Source organism: Amblyomma maculatum, chromosome 1 (genome assembly GCF_055883805.1).
Source record: "Amblyomma maculatum isolate TAMU_Amacu chromosome 1, ASM5588380v1, whole genome shotgun sequence".
NCBI classification, from domain to species: Eukaryota; Metazoa; Arthropoda; class Arachnida; order Ixodida; family Ixodidae; genus Amblyomma; species Amblyomma maculatum.
Genome location: NC_139344.1, coordinates 314,485,809 through 314,505,659, shown reverse-complemented (window position 1 = coordinate 314,505,659; position 19,851 = coordinate 314,485,809). Strand labels below are relative to the sequence as shown.

The 19,851-nt window shown below is 46.1% G+C and overlaps 3 protein-coding genes across 17 annotated transcripts in view; 2 read left to right on the top strand and 1 right to left on the bottom strand.

Annotated features, from left to right (window-relative positions):
- Window positions 1–652: 652 nt before the first annotated feature.
- Window positions 653–7,701, bottom strand: Rexo5 (RNA exonuclease 5). Its single transcript, XM_084604173.1, has 2 exons — window positions 6,224–7,701; window positions 653–1,803 (listed from the first exon to the last, which is right to left on the bottom strand). The coding sequence occupies exons 1-2, from the start codon at window positions 7,384–7,386 to the stop codon at window positions 681–683; spliced, it is 2,286 nt and encodes a 761-aa protein (XP_084460299.1). The 5' UTR covers window positions 7,387–7,701; the 3' UTR covers window positions 653–680.
- Window positions 7,702–8,093: 392 nt separating this feature from the next.
- On the top strand, window positions 8,094–11,577 carry LOC146207152 (tetratricopeptide repeat protein 27). The gene has a single exon (XM_084604059.1). It carries the CDS (start codon window positions 8,124–8,126, stop codon window positions 10,644–10,646), a length of 2,523 nt encoding a protein of 840 aa, XP_084460185.1. The 5' UTR covers window positions 8,094–8,123; the 3' UTR covers window positions 10,647–11,577.
- A 2,119-nt stretch (window positions 11,578–13,696) lies between these two features.
- Window positions 13,697–19,851, top strand: part of PMCA (plasma membrane calcium-transporting ATPase 3) — a 489,190-nt gene continuing 483,035 nt past the window's right edge. For 8 of the 15 annotated variants that reach the window (XM_084603051.1, XM_084603080.1, XM_084603668.1 and 5 more), the window contains exon 1: window positions 13,697–13,856. The gene's annotated coding sequence lies outside the window, so the exon portion shown is untranslated. The remainder of the gene's footprint in view (window positions 13,857–19,851) is intronic. The other 7 variants (XM_084603899.1, XM_084603850.1, XM_084603721.1 and 4 more) reach the window with 2 other exon arrangements.

Here is a 19,851-nt window from a genome sequence, read left to right as displayed (position 1 = left end):
GATACGCTTAAATCTTTAGCACATAGCATGTGCTGTTGCAATCTTTCATAAAAGGAAAAAACAAAGTAAGCCAGCACGGTGTGATGCTTCTCATCAGCCAGGGCTCTATTTTAATAGCACTATCATACCTGCTTGATCTGCGCAATGTGTTTGTTTTCATAGTGAAAATTCAGCAAAAGACTGCATTACTGTGGGCATAGGCATACTCAAATTTTGCACATAGTTGGAGCTAGTGTCATATGGCTTGATTTTGTTAAAATCTCTGCACCTTGTGAAGCCATTTACCAGGTTCATAATTATACTGATATCTGCAGAGAACCAAAGCTCTATGCTGGAACACAGATAAAGAAGGCAGAGGTTCCATCAATCGGAAGATATTTGCACCTCTAACCAACACTCGGCCTGTAGTGTGCTTCAACGCTTAGCTGAGAGATGGAATAACATTACCTGCATACTGAAACTTGTTTCCACTTATGCCTTACCGGAAGATGTTGCATTTTGTGCACTCAGGCAAACTAAACAAATAATGCTATCAGGTGAGGGCTGGACAAGACCTCAAGATGCCAACTCCATGTGAAATCTGATCACAAACATCTGTTTACAGAGGAAAAGTATCTGTGCTACTTGATTTTACCAAAGACATCACAACGTGTATAAGATATTAGATAACCTTGAAGCTTTTATTGGTGGTTTACATCACGTTTCTTTCTCGGAGGTCTTTTTTCAGCTTGCTTAACTTTCACAAAGCATACTCCATGCTGAGCTATTTGTGTGTCTCCATCAACTGATCCTTCCAACAGGACAACAAACAAGGATGCCTTCTTGCAATTGTAATAAATTTTGCCGAGAAGCTTGTCAACTTCTGCGGCCTTTTCCTTAGTGAGCAGTCCACTGCTGTCACGTGATTCAAGCCCAGCCATGACCACCAGGTTTGTCTCCATCACAGACATCACATGCTGCGCAGCCTCAGCGTTTGTGCTCACCTCTGTGTGTGGTGTGGCTTGAAGCACAAACTTTGGAAATCTGCCAAGCACTTCCTTAGTGCCGACCAGGTGTGATGATGTTTTATTTTTTCTCTTCTTCAGGTAGTAGAACAGGTTGCTTACAGCACCCCGAAACTCTGTTTTAAGCTTTTCACGAGTTTTGGAGTAAACTGATTTCAGCTTCTTGTCTGAGGGCTGTTTGGGCAGAGCCATGCTGGTTGAGAGATCTTTCTCATCATAAATGTAAACTTCTAAGGGCTTGGTATGGTCATATTCATTGTATGCCTTTTCCATGAGCTCCTCTTGCATCCCACGAAGAACAGCATCACCAAAGAAAAGGCCCTGTTTCAGCCTATGCTTGAGAAGGCGAAGACTTGCCGTGGCATCCTCTGCTGAACAGTGGCCATCATTACCAGTCTGAATTTCTTCACCAAGGAAAGTGCTTGTAAGTACTTTAAGCTTTGTCTTGATGCGCCGGTCTCCTGAAATGTTAAAGATGACACTGGTGTCAATTACGTAGGGATGTATCAAGTTTAAAGCATGGAGGTCGCAGTTGAGAGATTGCCCCACAAGAATGGCATCAGCAGGCAGGAGATCAGATATCGCTTTCTGGACATCTTCTATTCGTGTCCGCACGGGGTCCAGCATCTCTTTTGTGATGCCACTGAACTGTGTCAAGTAGTTGATTATACGGTTCCGCGGTTTGACCAATTCATCAAGCAGCACTTTTTCATCTTCATCAACCATCGTTACTCGAGTGAGTTCATTTAACCTGGCTGTTGTGAGGCACATCTCACAGTCGATTGCATACAAGCGAGACCTGCAAAAAGAGAAAAATATCGCAGTTATTGGTTGCGATCATTAAGCGTGCACAGCATCATCAGCAATCTGTAAGCCAATATGTCCACTGCAAATCAGTGATTTCTTTTCACTAGAGCGGAATATGGGGCAGCTTTCATGCAAAAATGAAAGGACACCACTCCAAAAGGGTCCCTTCAGCAAATGACATAAACCAATTTTTGAGAAGACGTGATTAATGTGATTAAGCTGTGATGAACCCACTTTCACCAGTCACACCAGGCACTGTTAAGCTAGCACTCTTTTTTTTAGTCATACCTGACTAAAAAAATTCCACTGCCGGTAGGTCCATTTTGTGCTAACAACCGGCACCAGTTTCTGAACCTCACCTCTGTACCTGACCCTCTGCTGCTTTTGATGAAAATGCATACCAGCCTATTGCTATTCTGCTGTTTTATATTTCATAGTCTAAGTCCACGATACTTACTTACACTTAATCTTTCACTACTTTAAGCATCTCATTACCTACAATAAACTGCAAGATTGTTGGTCTAGGTTTCTCCATCTCGGCAAGCCTACCACTGTATCGCACTGCAGATCCAGGTATGAGCACGCACAGACAACTACAAAAGAGAAAAGTTGACAACACAAGCTTGAAAGCTGGTGCCCTTGAGCCTCATTGCACTATGCCTGCCTTCAATCTTTACCTGTAACTTAATCCCTCAGTTAAACAGCAGGACATACCAGTGACTCAAATTTCTAAGGTAATTCTTACTAACTTTTATACCAAAACCTTCCAACTATAATGCTCTAAATACTTTTTGCTGACAGGCAGTAACAACAGTGTGCATCTTTCCATAACAACCTTCTATGGCACACACTTCCTGCCCCCTTTAATGAAACCAGGGTGTTATAAATATACAAAGATAAATTAACGCGGGAAATTAGTGAGTGCTTCGTATTTGCTAAAACCATGCTTCATGTGTAAGCACCCCCTTTGTACTTGTTTACAACTGCCAACTAATGTATCGTGGTTCAAAACACTGAGGTATAAGTACATCTTTCGGTGTTCGGAGCCCACATGCTTCTGGTTGTGAAAAAAGAGCATATTTTGTGTTTCTTTCTAATAAAGCTTCAGTTGATAGTCAGGCCCGTATTCTTCCTTTGCACCTTGTTTCAGCGCTGCTATTACCCTTCAGAATGTACAATCTAGCTAAACTCTGTTTTACTGTACTCTTTATAAAGGGTCGTGGCCCATGCAACCAGAGTAGATATTTTTGGATATTTTCATGGGTAATTCCATGGCTCATTGGTTACAAATTGCCTGCATGACTTGTCATGCTTCTACTGAACCACTTATTTTTTTTTTTATACTCTTTGATGCCCATTTGTAGGCAGTTATCCTGTACAATTTAGCACTGAACTTTTTTGCTACCTTAACTGTGACTGGGTTTTGCCTATGCTTAGCTTTCTACTTGCTGGTTTCCAGAAGCCCTGTGATGGCTTCACGTGATGGGCTAGCAGTTGGTGAACCTCACTGCAGTGACTTCGCAGGTATGCGCCTTCCAATCTACCATATAAATCGGAATATAGGCGAGATTTTTCCTTAAAGAAAGCAAGCTAAAGTCGCCCCTCATCTCATATAGCGGTCTTTAACAGAATTTGAAGCACAGTCTGGCAACCAGTTGAGTGCCTGATCGTGAATGGACAGCCAAAACTGTATCGACGTCCTGCAGTTGCTGGCATTTTTTTTTTTCCATTCCAGGCACAGTTATCTTCGCATGCGCCCTTTCATTTCAACTATAATAGCACTTTTTAGGTGAAAGCCCGGACTTCGTCAGAATCTAGTTCGCTGCCAATGGCAGTCGCAATCCTCACTTTCCGCACAAGGACTGTCAGACTTAATCATGTACTGATGCTTTGCCAGCACTTCTACCACTACATACTCCTGAAGTTCCACAGCTTAGGCTTGCGAATCTCGGGAGCTCATCATTATGCTTTTAGGTTGTTACAGATGGTCTCCTCGATCAATAATGCCAAGCCTCGTGACCTTGAGGATGCTGATCAGTGCATTCACCCTCAGTTACAAGCCCTGCCATCCAGTCCCGCTTCAAGTGTCCTACTGGTGCTGGACTCCCCTGGGTTCAGCTCTTCAAGACTGCAATGGGTGTCCAGTATCCCCAACTCATTTCACACACGTCTACCAGCACAAAATTGGCCGTTCTTCCGTGTAACATGTCGGACAGTGTGCAACCTGCTTTTTTGCCGTCACATTACTGGCCTAAGTAGGCGTGTAGACCTGATCTACTATTGCTCCATTTTCTCTTTTTGCCCTCATTCCCCCATGCAGGGCAAGAAGCTAGGCTTTGGCTAATTAATCTCTCTGTTCTTTCGTTTTTCTCTCTCTCTACCCTCCTTAATGCCTTTACATTCTGAAACACACCAAAATCAGTACACACTGTGAATTCGGTTCGATTTCAGTCTATATGTTCTGATGCACTTGCACTTTGTGCACCTTTTGCAAATCTGCAAGTCTGAGATCGCTCATTTCTGCGAATTTGACTAGCAGTTCTCCCTCTTGTTCCCAGTGAGTCATAGTTTAGAAGCCAAGAAACTAAGCAACCAGTCTAGTTTCTCTCCCGTTTACAAGCTAAATCACTGATCCCTACATAGTGCACAGTTTACTTTCTTTACAAAGCCTCACTAAAGTCCTATCACCATGACCTGATATTCATGCATAGTTGTGCATTACCCTCAGTTTGTACACTTCATTAAGCTAATACACTAACAATTTCCATTTCCTGAATGCTCAAGAATTCACTGATGTCCCCACTTAACTGAAGAATTCTCCTCCATAGTGTCTTCTAAGGTAGGCCAGTGTCATAGAAGATTGGCATGTTCTTTTGCAGTACATATAACCTCACTTGTGTAAATGCCCCTTTCTCAAGCAATCTCGATCAATTTCACAAACAAAAGTAGGCAGCAAGTGCTCCAGTAAGCTAAACTGTCAATGATTAAGCACTGATATAGCTTTTTCGCTACTTTCAAAACAATTTGATATATGCACTCAATATAGTAATTTTTGGTGCTGTCTGTTATCTGTGTTTTTTCAATGTGGATGGGCAACACTAGACTCGTCTCACGCACATTCAATGTGGTCAAGGTGCAAGCACAGCAAACAACACTGAGTGGTAATAGTCCTGTTTCATCACAGGCTCGCAATCGATTTTGGTGTTGTCTGGTTTATAGGGTTTAATGTCGCAACGCATAAAACCCTGTAAACTAAACCAAACAAGGCTATGAGGAACACCGCAGCGGAAGGCTCCAGAATTTATACCACCTGGGGTATTTAATGTGCACTGACGCTGCACAGTAAACAAGTGCCTTGCTTTCAGGAACGCCAAGGCTAGGATTTCATCCCATACCATATGTTATCTGTGCTATAGACTGTGCAAGTTAACGGGTCTATGGTAACTTTTGATTTATGGTGTGCGTGTCAAAATTAAATGTATCAAATAAATAAAATAATAAAACAAATGTACAGGGTCGTCCACTGTTAGTATGGCGCTCCATTCTCACCACTCCGCAGTGTGCCTCCGGTGGGCGCCTCAAGAACTATTACGCAGGAGCAGTGAGAGCCGTAGGCGGAGCTTCGCGCGTCGTCTGCTACAGCGTGTTCTGGATTGCAGTCAAGTGGACTTCAAGTTCAAGGCTTTCGGATGAGCCCTAAAAGTGTAATCTTTTTCTCCGGTGTATCGTGACATTGCAATTTTATTAATGCGAAATTTCCAGGACGCAATTTACCTATAGATGTAAAGGTTTAGTTTAGCACAAGATCAGAAAACATTGAAGTGACCAGACACACCTGTGCTCTCCATACAGACAGGGAAGAATCACATTTTGGGTCGCAGCTGTAATAACACGTTTTTGTATTCCTAATCGTCGAATGACTCGCGAAAGCAGCTGCATTCGGTGGCAGACAGCAGGGCGATCTGACCACTTACGTCTATAGGTAAACTTTGTCGTGGGAATTCTGCGATCGCTCGCGAAGTGGCAATGTCATGGTGCACCGCAGAAAGATTACTCTTATAGCTTTCACCCGAAAGCCTTGGAATTGACGTCCACTCACTGCAATACAGTGCGCACTGTAGCAGATGCCACGCAAAGCCCCACCGACAACTTTTACTGGTCCAGTGCAAGTTTCTATGGCGCCCACCAGAGGTGCACCCGGGAGCGCCAACTGCATGGAGCGACATTCTAAGGGTGGCCGATCCTGTACAGCAGCATAAGGTCACCAGTTCCTCATGACAAATCATGCTTTTTGCTTCCTAAGGAAATAAGTGCAGCAACTTTTCTCTCAAAACCAATGATTTCTACCAATTATTCCAGTTCCTCCATTAACGGCTTGATGCGCAAACCAGCACAGTGCACACCAAACTTACCCATCATGGACTGGCAGGTAATGTTCTTTTGTGTATATATAATGCTGCGTGTTGTTTGCTCTGACCAAAGGATAGCCCTCCATCAACATCTGCACTGGACTTAGCAAAAACATAGTACGTGGCACCACATCACCACAACCGGTGTCACTTCGCCAGTTTGCAAGCGCATCTGGTACAGCTGGAGGTTTGGGAGGCTCATTGATATTAGGCACCAATGTCTTTGTGTCTTTGCCTTCCTTATTCGTCTTCAATTCAACCGCTGCTGAAGGTTCGGCAGCAGCGATATCCCCGTGCTTGAGAGAACTCGGCTCGGACGAAGCCGCTGATTTTTCAGCACTGCCGCCGGTATCCCCGTCGCTGGGCTTGACCACAGGCACGAATGCGCCGTAGCATCTGAACACTGCACCCTTGGCTTCAGCGGCCTCCAGAGAGCCGAATATGCATCGCATTTTTTGCCCACTCCTGAAGCTGATCGGCACCTGCGTGAGCTCGGACTCCGTTGTGGCACCGTACTTGGCGGACGGAACGACGCGTACGCCACCATAGGGGAAGATGTTGTAAAGCTCCGGAAAGTGTTCAGCATTTTCAGCAAGGCTGTCTGCCGACAGGCCGCTCACTACGACGACGACGATGTGGCTGGTCTTGGCGTATCGTAAGTATCGACACCAACGAGTCAAGATCGGGGTCTCTTGTCCCATCAGGGAGACAAGCAGCAAAGCTTGAATGTCCTGCATATATATAGCGGTCTTTTCTACCTCAACTCCATCGGCATCGGTGTCGCCAACGCCACCGCCGATGTCTGGCCACAACCAAGCAGCTTTGTAGCCATCGCTGGTCATGAAGAACTTGGGTATCTCCTTCCAAGCATCGGTAAGAGGCCGTCTCCTGGTCCGTAGCTTCACCAATTCCTCACGAATTGTCTTGGCTGCCCCTAATGAGGCAGGAGCCGTCTTCGAAACGAGCGGATTTTCGCGCATGTCAGTGTCCTCTATGCATGGACGGTTCCTTTTCGTTGCTGCGGACGGATCCGAGTCGCCGGGTATCGACTTGTCTTCGCATAACTGCAAGAATGCTTCGATCTTCCTTTTCTTAGACTCCATACGCTTCATTTTCTTGGAGGTGAGACCAATTTCCTTCTCGATTCCGCCGCTGACACAAGCCATAGCTGTAATGGGCTAGGATATAGAAGGCGCGCGCTGGCTAGGTTCACGTTGTCAACGTTGTATGATGCACGTGGATGACTATGGAGGTGGATGACATCTGTTGCTCCGCTCATGTGGCTCCAGCTTGTAGTTCGTGACAGTGTTGTGTATTGCTGCCTCGATTAATACAAATATCAGAATAACAGGGCACGCCAAAAACTGATACTTTCGCGGAAGTTCTCGCGCTGCAACTTGCTCGCTGTAACGCTGCTTTCAGGCTAAATTTTCAACAGGGCTCCTGCAAGTTTCCATCACCGCAAGGCAGTGCCAGTGTATGCAGATGCCATCAAAATGCCGCTGATTCGCAAAGTGATTTGTGATACAAAAGTAATATAATAAAGGTTCGTTTATGTAAAACTGCGTAAAATTAATTAATTCACTAATAATATATATAAGGTCAAATTTTAGTTAAACCTTTAGACTTTGCAATCTAAGAACAGTTTATTTTTATTAACCTAGTAGCTTAAAAATTTTGACGTTGTCCATTCGCATAAAAATAAATGATTACATATCTACTCAAAATAAAAATTTGGTGACATATTTGTGACCTTGCAACCAAATGAAAGCCGATACCCGACCGGCTCCGTCCGCATCCAGATCCAGGTGATGTATTGATCCATGTGGTCGTTGTGCTGCGCGTGTGCTTGACACAAGCTGTGCATAGATAGACCGTATTCGATCACATTTCCTTGATAACTATGTCGGGAGCTGATTATGCCTTGCAAATTTTCAAGAAAATCGAGTGGACAGTGGTTCTTGGCCGAGGCTTCGCCGACGAGCTCCAAGATGTGCGCGATGCCCCCGCTGAGGGGGATGACTTCAGTTTCTTGCGATTTCTAGGGGGCTGCGTTGTGCGGGGTGACTATGTAAGTGTCTTTTCAGACGATCGAACTAAGAGTCTGATAAGTGCATCATCTTATGCTAGCTGTTTCAACGACGTAATTGAGAAGTGCAAACAATACGCCGACGGCGGGGGCCTGAGTCATCATCTGACAGTCCTTCTGATCGGTGTGTCAGCCTTGAAGCTGTTCATACAGTGCAACTGGACAGGGCCAGCGGTAAACGTTGCCAACGACATTTTTCCCAATTCAGAGTCTGAAGAATGTCGACGCGCATGCCTCAAAGCGCTCGAAATGAGCGGGGAACCTTCGTACCACTTGATCGAGCAACCCGCAATGCTTGTTATCGCCAAGGCGATACTTGTGCAGTGCAGAGAAGCATTGCAGAGCTGCTGGACAGCTGACTGGTGGTCATGGAGGTGCACTTACATTCATCAGCTGGTAATGCTAGACCGCTCTTATGAACTGTACAATGAGATCTGCCAGCGCATCGCCGACGTCGAATGCCAACTACCTTCAGATGTCAGTGTAGATGAAAAGAGAAAGCTGGCGATGATGTTCTATATAGAAGCAGCTGTATCTTACGTACACTACTGTGAAGTCAAGAATAGCCGTTCTTACCTGGAGAAGGCGAAAAACATATCAAATCTCGAGTTTCGACTGACAGGTGCACTTGGTAAGAGGACATACCACCAGGAATTTGACCTTCCGCAGTTGCTGTTAGAGGTGCGCCATAAAAGTGGGCGTGACGGCGTTAGCACTTCGTTGCTAACAGAGCCAAACCATTTCCCTAGAAATGTGGCGCTTAAAGACGATACTGTCATGAATGAGATAAAGTTTAGTGCAGATGCACCCACTGAAGTTTTCCTCGCTCCTGAGGAAAGCTGCCTGCTTCTATCAGCGTGCATTTTGAGCAAGAGCATTAGCGCACCGGATGCTCTGAGGGATGAAGAAATTATGGCATACCTTGAGCAAGTACTTTCGGTGCCCAGTGCCTGGTCAGTCCAGTTCAGTGCACTGTTTCAACGGTGCCGATTAGAATGCAAAAGTACTCGGCGAGTTGAGCGATCGATGACTCAGCTGCAGTGTCTTGTTGATGCTGTTAAATCTCCTGAGCCCAGTGTTGCCATTAGGCAAGTGCTGTACTTCAGTGCTGCCAAGCCATCAATCTGGGAAGTTGAAAAACAGCTGGGGAACCTGTTCTTTGCACTGGGTGCAACGAAGAGTGCACTGGATGTTTTTGTCAAATATGAACTCTGGGAGGATGTTATCAGCTGCTACACCAAGATTGGGCATCGTGACAGAGCAGAACAGATTGTAAGGAAGCTGCTTGAGAAAGAAGAAACAGCTCATCTTTACTGCTTATTAGGAGATGCAACACAGAACCCTGAGCACTACACGAAGGCGTGGGAGCTATCTGGTCACAGTAGTGCGAGGGCTCAGCGCTCACTTGGCTTGTTTTATTATAACAAGAAAGAGTTCCATAAAGCTATTCCATTTTTGGAGAAGTCAGCAGAATTGAATGGAGTTCAGCTGAATGTTTGGTTTGCCCTGGGTTACTCAGCAATGCAGGTTGAAAGTTATGCTCTTTCCGTAAAGGCATACAAGCGTGTTGTAGCATTAGACCCTGAAAGCCTAGAAGCATGGAACAACATGGCCAGTGCTTATATTCACATGGGAGACAAACCTAAGGCATGGAGGGTCCTCCAGGAAGCTTTGAAATGCAGTTACGACAACTGGAGAGTCTGGGAAAACTACCTTTTGGTGTGCATGGATGTTGGAGCTTTTGACGAGTGCATCAATTCTTGGCACAGGCTGATTGACATCAAAGGCAAGCACTCCGATGGCAAGATAGCAAAACTTTTGGTGAGGGTGGTAGCAGAAGGGATTCCTGACATCCATGGCCAGCCAGGAAGTTACTTGAAGCCCAAGTTGCTCGAACTGTTTGGCAGGGTGACATCTGGCGTCACTAATGATGCCGACATCTGGTATTCATATGGGTCCCTGTACCAGCTTTCGAGTGAAGATCCAAGCACAACGGTTGAAGATATAGAGCGAATGTTGCAGTTCTTTCAAAGATCATTTCGTTGTCATAATCAGAAGCAAGGCTGGGAAAAGGATGTAATAACCTGCAAGGAACACCTGGTACGTTCAAGGAATCTCTTGGACATCTACATGTCTGCTACAAAAAGTTTGAGGGATCCAGTTCGCAAGCGGCAACTGCTGTCATCAGCCAGAATCACTGTGAATGGAGCATTGTCAATTGTCCAGAACTACAAAGTGAACTACACGCATCAGATCCTTGAAGAACTGACCCCCGCCATAGACAGTCTTGTAACTAAAGTGGAAGAAGTTACTTCGCTTGTTAATTCCATGGACTAAAACTACCTACAGGGCTTTGAAGTATACTTTAAATGCTGTGGCTACGTGGTATGAAATCCTTTTTGTTTTAGCTGTTCATTCCTGTGAGATGTGATGTCTTGAGTAATACATTGCATCATGTATTTGCAGTTTCCTTGCTTGTGTGTCATTTCAGTTCAGCATTTTTCTCTGAGCAAGAAATTATCTATATTATCTTATAACCCTTGCTTCATACGTTCCAGCACAAGCTTCATGCATAGAAAATTTTGTGTAGTGGTCTAGGAACTCAAGTTGATGTGCTTATGGTCTGCCCTAATGCCTCACAGTATGCAAGTTGAAGCATTACTTCGTTCCAGTTGTATATTAGATATTGCAAGGGCAAATTCATTCTTTCGAATTGGCTATCTATGAATAATTAAGCAGATAGTTTCTTGCACCTGTTGTGTTGAATTTATGCCCTCGATTTCTAATACATTAATACAACCTTATGTCTAACTGTACTAATGAACTGCGACATTTCAATAGCCTGCATCAGAAACCTCATAACTCCGTTTGAAGACAAGGGTCTCTTTCATGGCCTCTTTCAATCATCTCCAACACGGCCGGTTTCGGGGGAGAGCGCGCGCTCTTTCTTACGGCCTTCTCAATCGCCGCGGGAACAATGGGAACTTTTCTCCTTGAGTTGCACTCTCCGCCGCCGCAAGGGGCGCGACCTGCTCACTGTTCGCTCCGCGTCTGCTTCAGCGGCAGCGGGTGGCATTTGCCTGGTTTCGCGCTGTCGCTCGCGAGTTTCGTGGTGAGTGAAGCCTCGAAATTAAAGAACACAGAAGGTAGATGCTGCAGCGGCATGTCGTCAACGTACTACACACGTGAACGGATATAAAAAACACTGTCGTTCAGCAAACGTTCGACAAGCATGGCATACATTGCGGCATGGTAGCTACTTTTGTCCATTTTAATCCGAATTTTTTCCAAGCCTGTACAAAAATAGGAACAAAAAAAAAAAAAACTGAATGAGAAGTGATCACATCAAAGCTTCTTCAAGGCTAACATGACAGCAACTCGTCTGCTACAGCAAAACCGTCTTTAGCGCTAGATGCGAAACCAATCATGTAACACCGAAGATGAAAATAATTTCATAAAAAATGTAATGTAAATTGCAAAATGCTTGGATAATATAAAGTATTAGTATAACAGTCAAAGTAAACGTTGTAGGGTTGAGTTTTAAATATTATTACAATTCATATATTAGCCAATGTGTAGTATTATAAACATTATTTTAATTTTGCATATAAAGATTGTTTTATTGAAATTTTTACATGATATTAAGCTTGTTATGAAAGCAATAAAAATGGTTTGATATTCATGACACCACTTGTACTCGAAGTGGTAAAAAGAGGCCAATAAATGATGAAGGTGATACTCGATGCAGTGACTTACAAATGAGTTCACCTGCTATATTGAAAGTATGCAAGAAACTTCTAAAGTGTTGAAGAAGGACACTCTCACTGAAGACTAATTTCAAGCCCTATATAGCGACCCATTGAGGCTGTCTTCGGGAGAGTAAGGTTAATGTGCGGAAGGGAATGATATATGCTAGATGCGAGGGCCGTAACAGCTAGCGGCACATGGCTACATTGCCAGGACGGACGTTTCATCTGAGAGCAAAATCAAGGCACTGAAGGAAGTGATGGCATCTCCTACCATCCCATTTCCCACTGTCACATATTCCGGTTTACCTTACGCCGCTGGATATATCGTTTAGTTAACTTCGGGTGTGACGCTTGCGCTATGCTTCTTGAAACTAGCGAAAGAAGCAGCCCCATGTAGTACGCTCTTCTACGAGGACAATATTCTAGTGGACTGCATTATCCGAAACCAGAGCTTGTTGCCCTATTGGACAAGCTTCTTTTCTTTCTTTTTTTTTTCGAAAAAGCTGCCGTGCTGATATTTGAAACATTTCTCAGAATTCTCAATTAAATATACCAGGAAAGTGACAGAGAAGACCGAGAGGCCAACTCCTTATGTGCACAAGCCGTGCAGGAAGATTTTGAGACTGAATTTTCTAGACGCAGGTCGCATTTTGATGGATTGATGAACATATAGTGCAATCTGTAACTTTGAAGGACAACTTTTTATTGTTTACCGCTCTTTTCGATTCTGCTTAACTGTTTATACCCATTTCCTTGATTAAAAGTAGTCGCGAGACTACATATACATCTTCGGTCTTTCATCGACTGATATGTTTTGAACGAAGCTAGAACAGCCCACTCCACTAGACAAGTGAAATTTTTACTATATGAATAAATTTTTGTTCTTTACTCTGAATCTGAGACGCGCCATGAATTTTTGCCGGTACCTCTTCTGATCTAAACGAAAACGGTAGCGGTTGACAGAATCTCCACCCAACAGTCTACCATGCACTCACGTCAGGTCGCGCTACACCTGCTTAAAACATTCAAAGGCACATTGCACAGCCTGGCAAATTTATTTTTGTACAAAACTTAGGAGTAAAAAATGTTGAAGTGTACCCGAAGCTTCATTCGACCGTGCACGGCCGCACTGACGAAGGAGCGCGCGCGTGAGCGGATTGTTGACTATTTTATTCCTCGTACACGATAAATGTTCGATGCTGATTACGGTCTTTGTATAAACCGTAAGGGGCGAAATGTCAGGACCTGTCGGTTGCAAATGACGCGGGCGAAGCTAAGAGCGAACGCGCGTTTCCCTTGCGCGTGAACGGCTGTAGCGAGGAGCAGCAGTAGCAGCAGTTAGCAGCAGTGGAGCGGTGGCGAACCCAGCGAGGCGCGGCTGGCGGTGGAAACAGACCCCATTGGACACGGCCGGTCTCGAGGGAGAGAGCGCGCGCTCTCCCTCGAGACCGGCCATTCATTGGAGAAGCCGTAAGAGAAGAGAAGCGCTCTCTCCCTCGAGACCGGCCGTGTCTCCAACTGTGCGGTTCGGTAGCGCCCTAAAAGGTGGCGCCACAAGTACTGTCCTAGCGTCTACCGTTGTGCCGTGACGCATGCGGCGGCCCCGCAGCGGCAACAAATGGCAGGGGAGGAACGGAGGGACCGCAAGGTCACATGACTAGTCGCAAGAGATCATTCAGCGGTGTGCAGAAGCTTTTTTGGGAGAGGGGCGACGTTTTGTGTGCACTGGTTGAATCTATTTATAGTGTGATCAATACTGGAAAATTTGGGAATACATCAAGACGGCAAGCAAAAGCGAGTAAGTGTAGACACTTTTATCACCTACCTGCCTACCATCATGCGACGCGCTTCCATCCTAAACCAACCTCGGCCGCGCTTCGCCATGCTATCTCGCGGCGCGCCGCCCGTGTATTCGCCGGCTCCCGCGAGCGCCGAGCCGAAACGAGCGTGCGCGCTAGTTGTTGCTTTCGTCCTCCTGTGTCGGCATCTTGTCGTTCGTCCGTTGTCGCATTTCATTTGCATGAGTCTGCTGGCACGCATCTTGTCTGCAAGTCATGGCTAGCTGTTAGGCGGAGCGCGGCTGGTGTAGTGGCGGTTTGCGAACGCGTACAACTGCAGTCGTCCAGACCGATATTCAGCGCTTCGAATTCTTCGCTAGACTCAGTAACTACTGCATCTAGTGATTATTGGTGTTTTTAGAATGTTTTTGGGGTTATAATGGCAACCCCCGCAATCCGCGGAGAAGTCGAATTGCTTGTGTTCTGCGCACCCATAAATAAGAAAAGAACAGGTACTACCCTTAATTACATCCGTTGGGGACACGAGCGTGGTCGTTTTATCCCTCGCGTGTCCCATGTGTGCGACTTGCCCCGAAACTGGTCAGCATTTGCCCGATTTTACCTTGGCGCTTCTATTTACCACTGAAATTAAAAAAAAAAAAAAGCAGTTATAGTCTACTAAAAAATGTCTGCCGGTTGCTTTCAGGCAGAATTTCACCGCTCAGAATCACTTCCTGACAGAGCTAAAGTGGCCTAGCAAAGCCACAGCAGACTCGGCTGGATTCGTGCTTCGCATACCGTCACGTGGCAAACGGCGGCGCGGGAGAAGGCACGCCTCCGAAGAGCGAGCTCCATGCCGGCTATGGCGTCAGGCTGCGTTAGGTCAGGTTCGATCGCGTCGCACGCGGGGCCGCAATTGCTGGGCGCCTGTGGATACGGGCCCACTACAGCGCGATGAACTCAATTAGTAAAACTTTGTCGCGGCGACAGCGGATAGGAGCATGTTCAAAAGAAGTGCGAACGATGTATAACCCCTTTTTCTGGCTCTCAAAGGGGTGTGCTCTGTAGGACTCGGAAGCTCATTGGAACGGCGAATATTGTGCACACAGCTTTTTGCATCCAAACACCCGTATCTTGGCTGCGGAAATAGGAATCGAATCAATAGAAGTTGATCACGCGTCACTATATTTTAATTGAATGCAGAACAGCATTTCACATATAGAGCTACGATGGGGGCGACGCAGTCAGCGTTTACCACTTCTAAACTTTAAAGTGCTCAAGGATTTCCTTTCTCGATGGTCAAGTCAGTGACATACGGATTAATTGAGTGACTGTAGGGCTCTATTCACCAGCCGCCCGTAGCGTCGTATTGGTTTTTTTTTTGTGCACCCCATTTTCATCCCCCGACGACATCTGCACACCGTTCTTAGCGCTTTCTGTGGACGCTCCGAGACCGCTTTCATTCGGAACGGGAAAGACTCGAAGCTCTGCTGAAACCATCGTTGATGCCGTTTATCGCCATCCGGCCGAACGCTTTTTGCAAAGGTGTGAAAATGCCTACTGCAACGTCTTTGCAAAACAACATAAAAAGCGGGAGCAGGGAACGGGCGTATATAAGATAACCATGTTTTTTTGCACAATAAACCTACGGTCATCCACCGCTGCGGTCACTGTTGAGCACCGGGCGCGCAGCCAATGTGACTCCTCCCATTCTATTTCCCCAGCTCCCCAGATTGAATGCGTCAGCAAAGCCTTGAGGAGTGCGTTGTTTGTTGCTAGGTTAATTCTTGCATTTCTTTGTGCCTAATTGGCGCTGCCAAGATAACAACAGGCGCACTTAAACCCCGACGCACGTTAAAAATTCGGGTCGAATTTGTTCCGAAGAGCCGCGTATCTCAAATGTCGGGAACTGTGTCTTGCAAGTTCGTCGGGTTTACTTCCCAGGCAACGCCCCTCAGTCATACGGTCTGTGCTATGCCGCGGAGGACACCGTAAACGACTTCATTTTTTCGCGGCTTTCAGGAATCGCTCACAGCTGAAGCGAAATAGGTTTCGGGAACATATTGGCTTAAAGAACAAAACGAAAAAGTCATAATTCCACACAAAAAGTCATATTAAGATGACCACATTATTCTTGTCTGGAAATACAAGTCGAAACCCTTTTAAGAATTCTAGTAGAATAGCCTGATGCATTACTTTGTTGTACAGGTGCCTTGCTAGTCTAAATTTTCAGTCAATGAGAGGGAGCAACGTATGTTTAAAGACAAGTGCAACATTTTACCTCCTTGTTGTGAGCAGTTATTGCTTAAGTAACGGGAACCTGTTCTACACGACACGTGACGGATGTCAGTATTCGATAACTTCGCTCATCAAACACTTGCCACCGATACACGCGGGTGCACTGTTCGAGGAACTATGAAATTCCCAGGGAATCCTATCTATACGGTAAATACAGAGGTTTTATGTTACACATTGTCACGATGTGTTTCCAAAAAGTTAGTGCACTCGTGCTTCGCTTGTGGCTCTGCAAATCCTGCTTCCCATCGTCAGGGGATCGAATGTCCTATATTTAGATGCTGTTACGCTAATTGCCTATCAATGGTTGGTAATACGACGCTGTGCAGTGCAGAGGGATATTATGCGTTGTTCTGCTGTTACTATTTTTACAGTGCACCGCCGGACTGGCGCAGTGGTTACGGCGCTCGACTACTGTGCTCAGTGATCGAATCCCGGCTTCAGCGGCCGCCTTTCGATGGAGGCGAAAAGCAAAGCGCTCGTGTGCAGTGCGATGTCAGCTCAGTCGTTCAGTAGTGTCCGACTCTTCGTGACCCTATAGACCATTACACGCCATGTTTTCCGGTCTCTCACTATCTTCCTAACATCACATAACTTCATCTGCAGCGCCTCGAGGATCCCATCTAACCATCGCGTTCGCTGCCTACCCCTTCTCCGGTGACCCTCAACCTTTCCCAGCATCAAATCTTTCTCCAGCGACTCCTCTCTTCTCATCAGATGACCAAAGTATCTGAGCTTTAACTTTAGAATTTGACCCTCCAATGTGCAGTCAGGGTTTATGGTGGACGATATCGACTGATTTGATCTTCTGGCAGTCCAAGGAACTCTCAAGAGTCTCCGCCAGCACCACAATTCTTCGGCGGTCAGCCTTCTTCACAGTCCAACTCTCGCATCCATACATCACAACTGGAAATACCATAGCTCGAGTTATACGAATCTTGGTTGACAGACTAATGTCTCTGCTCTTTACTAGGCGGTCAAGGCTAACCATGGCTCGCTTTCCCAGAAGCAGGTGTTTCCTAATTTCATGGCTGCAGTCTCCTTCCGGGGTAATCTTGGAGCCCAAGAAGAGAAAATCTGTCACAGCTTCCACTTCTTGTCCCTTGATGCTCCAGGACTTGATAGGGCAAGACACCATGATCTTTGTCTTTTTGAATGTTCAGTTTAAGCCCAAACTTCTCACTCTCTTCTTGTACGCGCATCAGAAGTCTCTTGAGTTCCACTTCACTTTCTGTCATTCAAGTGGTATCATCCGCATATCTAAGGTTGTTGATACGTTTTCCAGCAATATTCACTCCAGCTGAAGACTCGTCCAGACCGGCCTTCCTCATGATGCACACTGCATATAGGTTAAATAGGCAGGGCGACAGTATGCAGCCTTGCCTCACTCCTTTCTCAATCGGAAACCAATCAGTAAGACCATGCCCAGTTCTGACTGTGGCCTCTTGCCTTCATACAGGTTCCTTAGGAGACAGATGAGGTGAATTGGAACTCCCATCTCTTGGAGAGCTTGCCACAATCTGTTGTGATCTACGCAGTCAAACGCTTTCGCATAATCAATAAAGCAGAAGTAGATGAGTTTCTGGAACTCTCTTGCTTTTTCCATGATCCAGCGAAGGTTGGCAATTTGGTCTCTAGTTCCCCTGCCCTTGCGAAACCCAGCTTGCACGTCCGGAAGCTCCCGATCCACATACTGCTGCAGCCTACCTTGGAGGATTTTCAACACCACCTTGCTAGCATGCGAAATAAGCGCGATCGTGTGGTAGTTGGAACAATCTTTGGCACTGCCTTTTTTTGGAATGGGGACGTAAACTGATCTCCTCCAATCCTGAGGCCACTGCAGGGTTGTCCAAATGTTCTGACATAATGTATGCAGAATGTTAACAGCGTCGTGGTTGAGGTTTTGAAGCAACTCAGCTGGAATACCATCAATTCCGCTAGCTTTGTTCTTAGCAAGGCTGGCTAAGGCCCATTCAACTTCACTCTTCAGGATGCCCGGCTCGAGATCAGTAATCACAACCGTCTTATGTTGGGTTTGCACATTCGGGTCCTTCTTGTACAGTTCTTCTGTGTATTCCTGCCACCTTTTCTTTATCTCTGAGGCTTCAGTGAGGTCCTTGCCTCGTTTGTCCTTTATCACGCCCAGCTTAGCACGGAAGCTTCCTTTGAGTGCGATGTCGGCGCACGTTAAAAAACCCCAGGTGGTCGAATTTCCGGAGTCTTCCACTACGGCGTTTCTCATAGCCTTTGTTGCTTTGGGCCGTTATACACCACAAACCAACCAACCAACGAATTTTTACAGGCACTGAGAGTGTTGAAGGGGTAATCTCTTAACTGTCGCCAGTTCCTTCTTTTTGTGTTCAAGAGCAGTGGTTCTTAGCCGTGGACGTGACGGGGACCTATTGTGGACCAGTGGAAGTGGCGGGGAACACTTTGAGACCGGAAGGGAAGAGGAGTGTGATCGTGTGCGACGTTCTTGTACGCGCTGCGGCCGTATAGTTACTGGAGGAGTTCGCGGATTTGTGATTGACTCGAGGCTAAACTGGGCTCTAAAAAACGCGCACTTGATAAGCCAGCATGCCAAGGCCTGCACAGAAAGCGGAGAAAAGGACGCGTGGGCTCCGGTGTGCATTCCGCTAGAAGGAATTCGATTGCCCAACACCCCACCGGTTGTTCGTCGTACACCCGGTACGCTTTGCATTGTAGCTCCGTCCAGCAGTGCAGCAGACAGCCAGAGCTCGAGTTTCACCGGTGCCCGCATAAACGCCATAGGCGCTCTCTCTCTCCCTTTATCGCGCGCTGTTTCCGCACTATTCTCACGTTTGTTTGGCTTTGAGAAACAAGTAGGCTTTGAATCTCCGTGCTTTTAATTCTACAAAACTCTGTCTAGCTAGGACTGAGCTATCGCGCGACCTTTCTTTTTTCTTTTTTTTTATGTGTGCGGGTTTCGCGTACCCTAATTTGAGAAACATTGTTCTAGAGCATTAGCTCTACTGCGTTCATTTGAGTTTCGTTCATTTATTCATTCATAAACCTTTATTCATGAGGATGATCTGAGTTTTGCGTTATTCCGGACCTAGTACCTCGAGCGTGCTGCAGATGGCGCCATGTACTCGTGCGCCGCATGCTGTTTCATATCGTGCTGTGCACAGGGCTTAAATTTAGGGGGGCTTAAGGGGTCTGAGCCCCCCCCCCCCCTCCTCCCCTAGTAACTTTTAAGAGGGGTCAGAAATCGCAACGAGCTTGAAAGTATAAGGACTATGAATACAAAGCAGGCAGCCATTTTTTGTTCTTGTCAGTGGCGTAATTGGAAGATTTCTTCTCTATCGTTTCGACTGTTTCGCAGTGAGTATTAATGAGAACCAGCAGAGGTGGACAGAAATAATGATTTCTCCCCTTTGTACAAAACTATTCGCAAAACAGGCAATCAGCCGCTTTCTCTTTCCCTCTTTATTTCTCTTTCCACCAGTGCTCGAATATCTACAGACCCTCCTCCGATGTAGCCAGACATTAAGCACTGGCTGTGCAGCAAACATCGCTGGCCTCGTCATGCCTGGGCACGAGAGCACTATATGCTTATGCATCAGCCGACCACGCCTCGTGTAAAACTACAGTACACTCGCGCTGTGCAGTAAACGTCGTCCTCATCGAGTTCCAACTGCAACACACACTCGCACTGGGCGGTGAACATCGTCGCTTCGTGAAGTTCCATCTGCGCTG

What these genes read in the sequence shown, in the direction of transcription:
- Rexo5 (XM_084604173.1), bottom strand. Translation starts at nt 7,386, where the DNA reads ATGGCTTGTGTCAGCGGCGGAATCGAGAAGGAAATTGGTCTCACCTCC. An exon ending in TACCTGCCAGTCCATGATGG is followed by an intron (nt 1,804 to 6,223) that starts GTAAGTTTGGTG and finishes CTCTTTTTGCAG; the next exon opens with GTCTCGCTTGTATGCAATCG.
- LOC146207152 (XM_084604059.1), top strand. Translation starts at nt 8,124, where the DNA reads ATGTCGGGAGCTGATTATGCCTTGCAAATTTTCAAGAAAATCGAGTGG.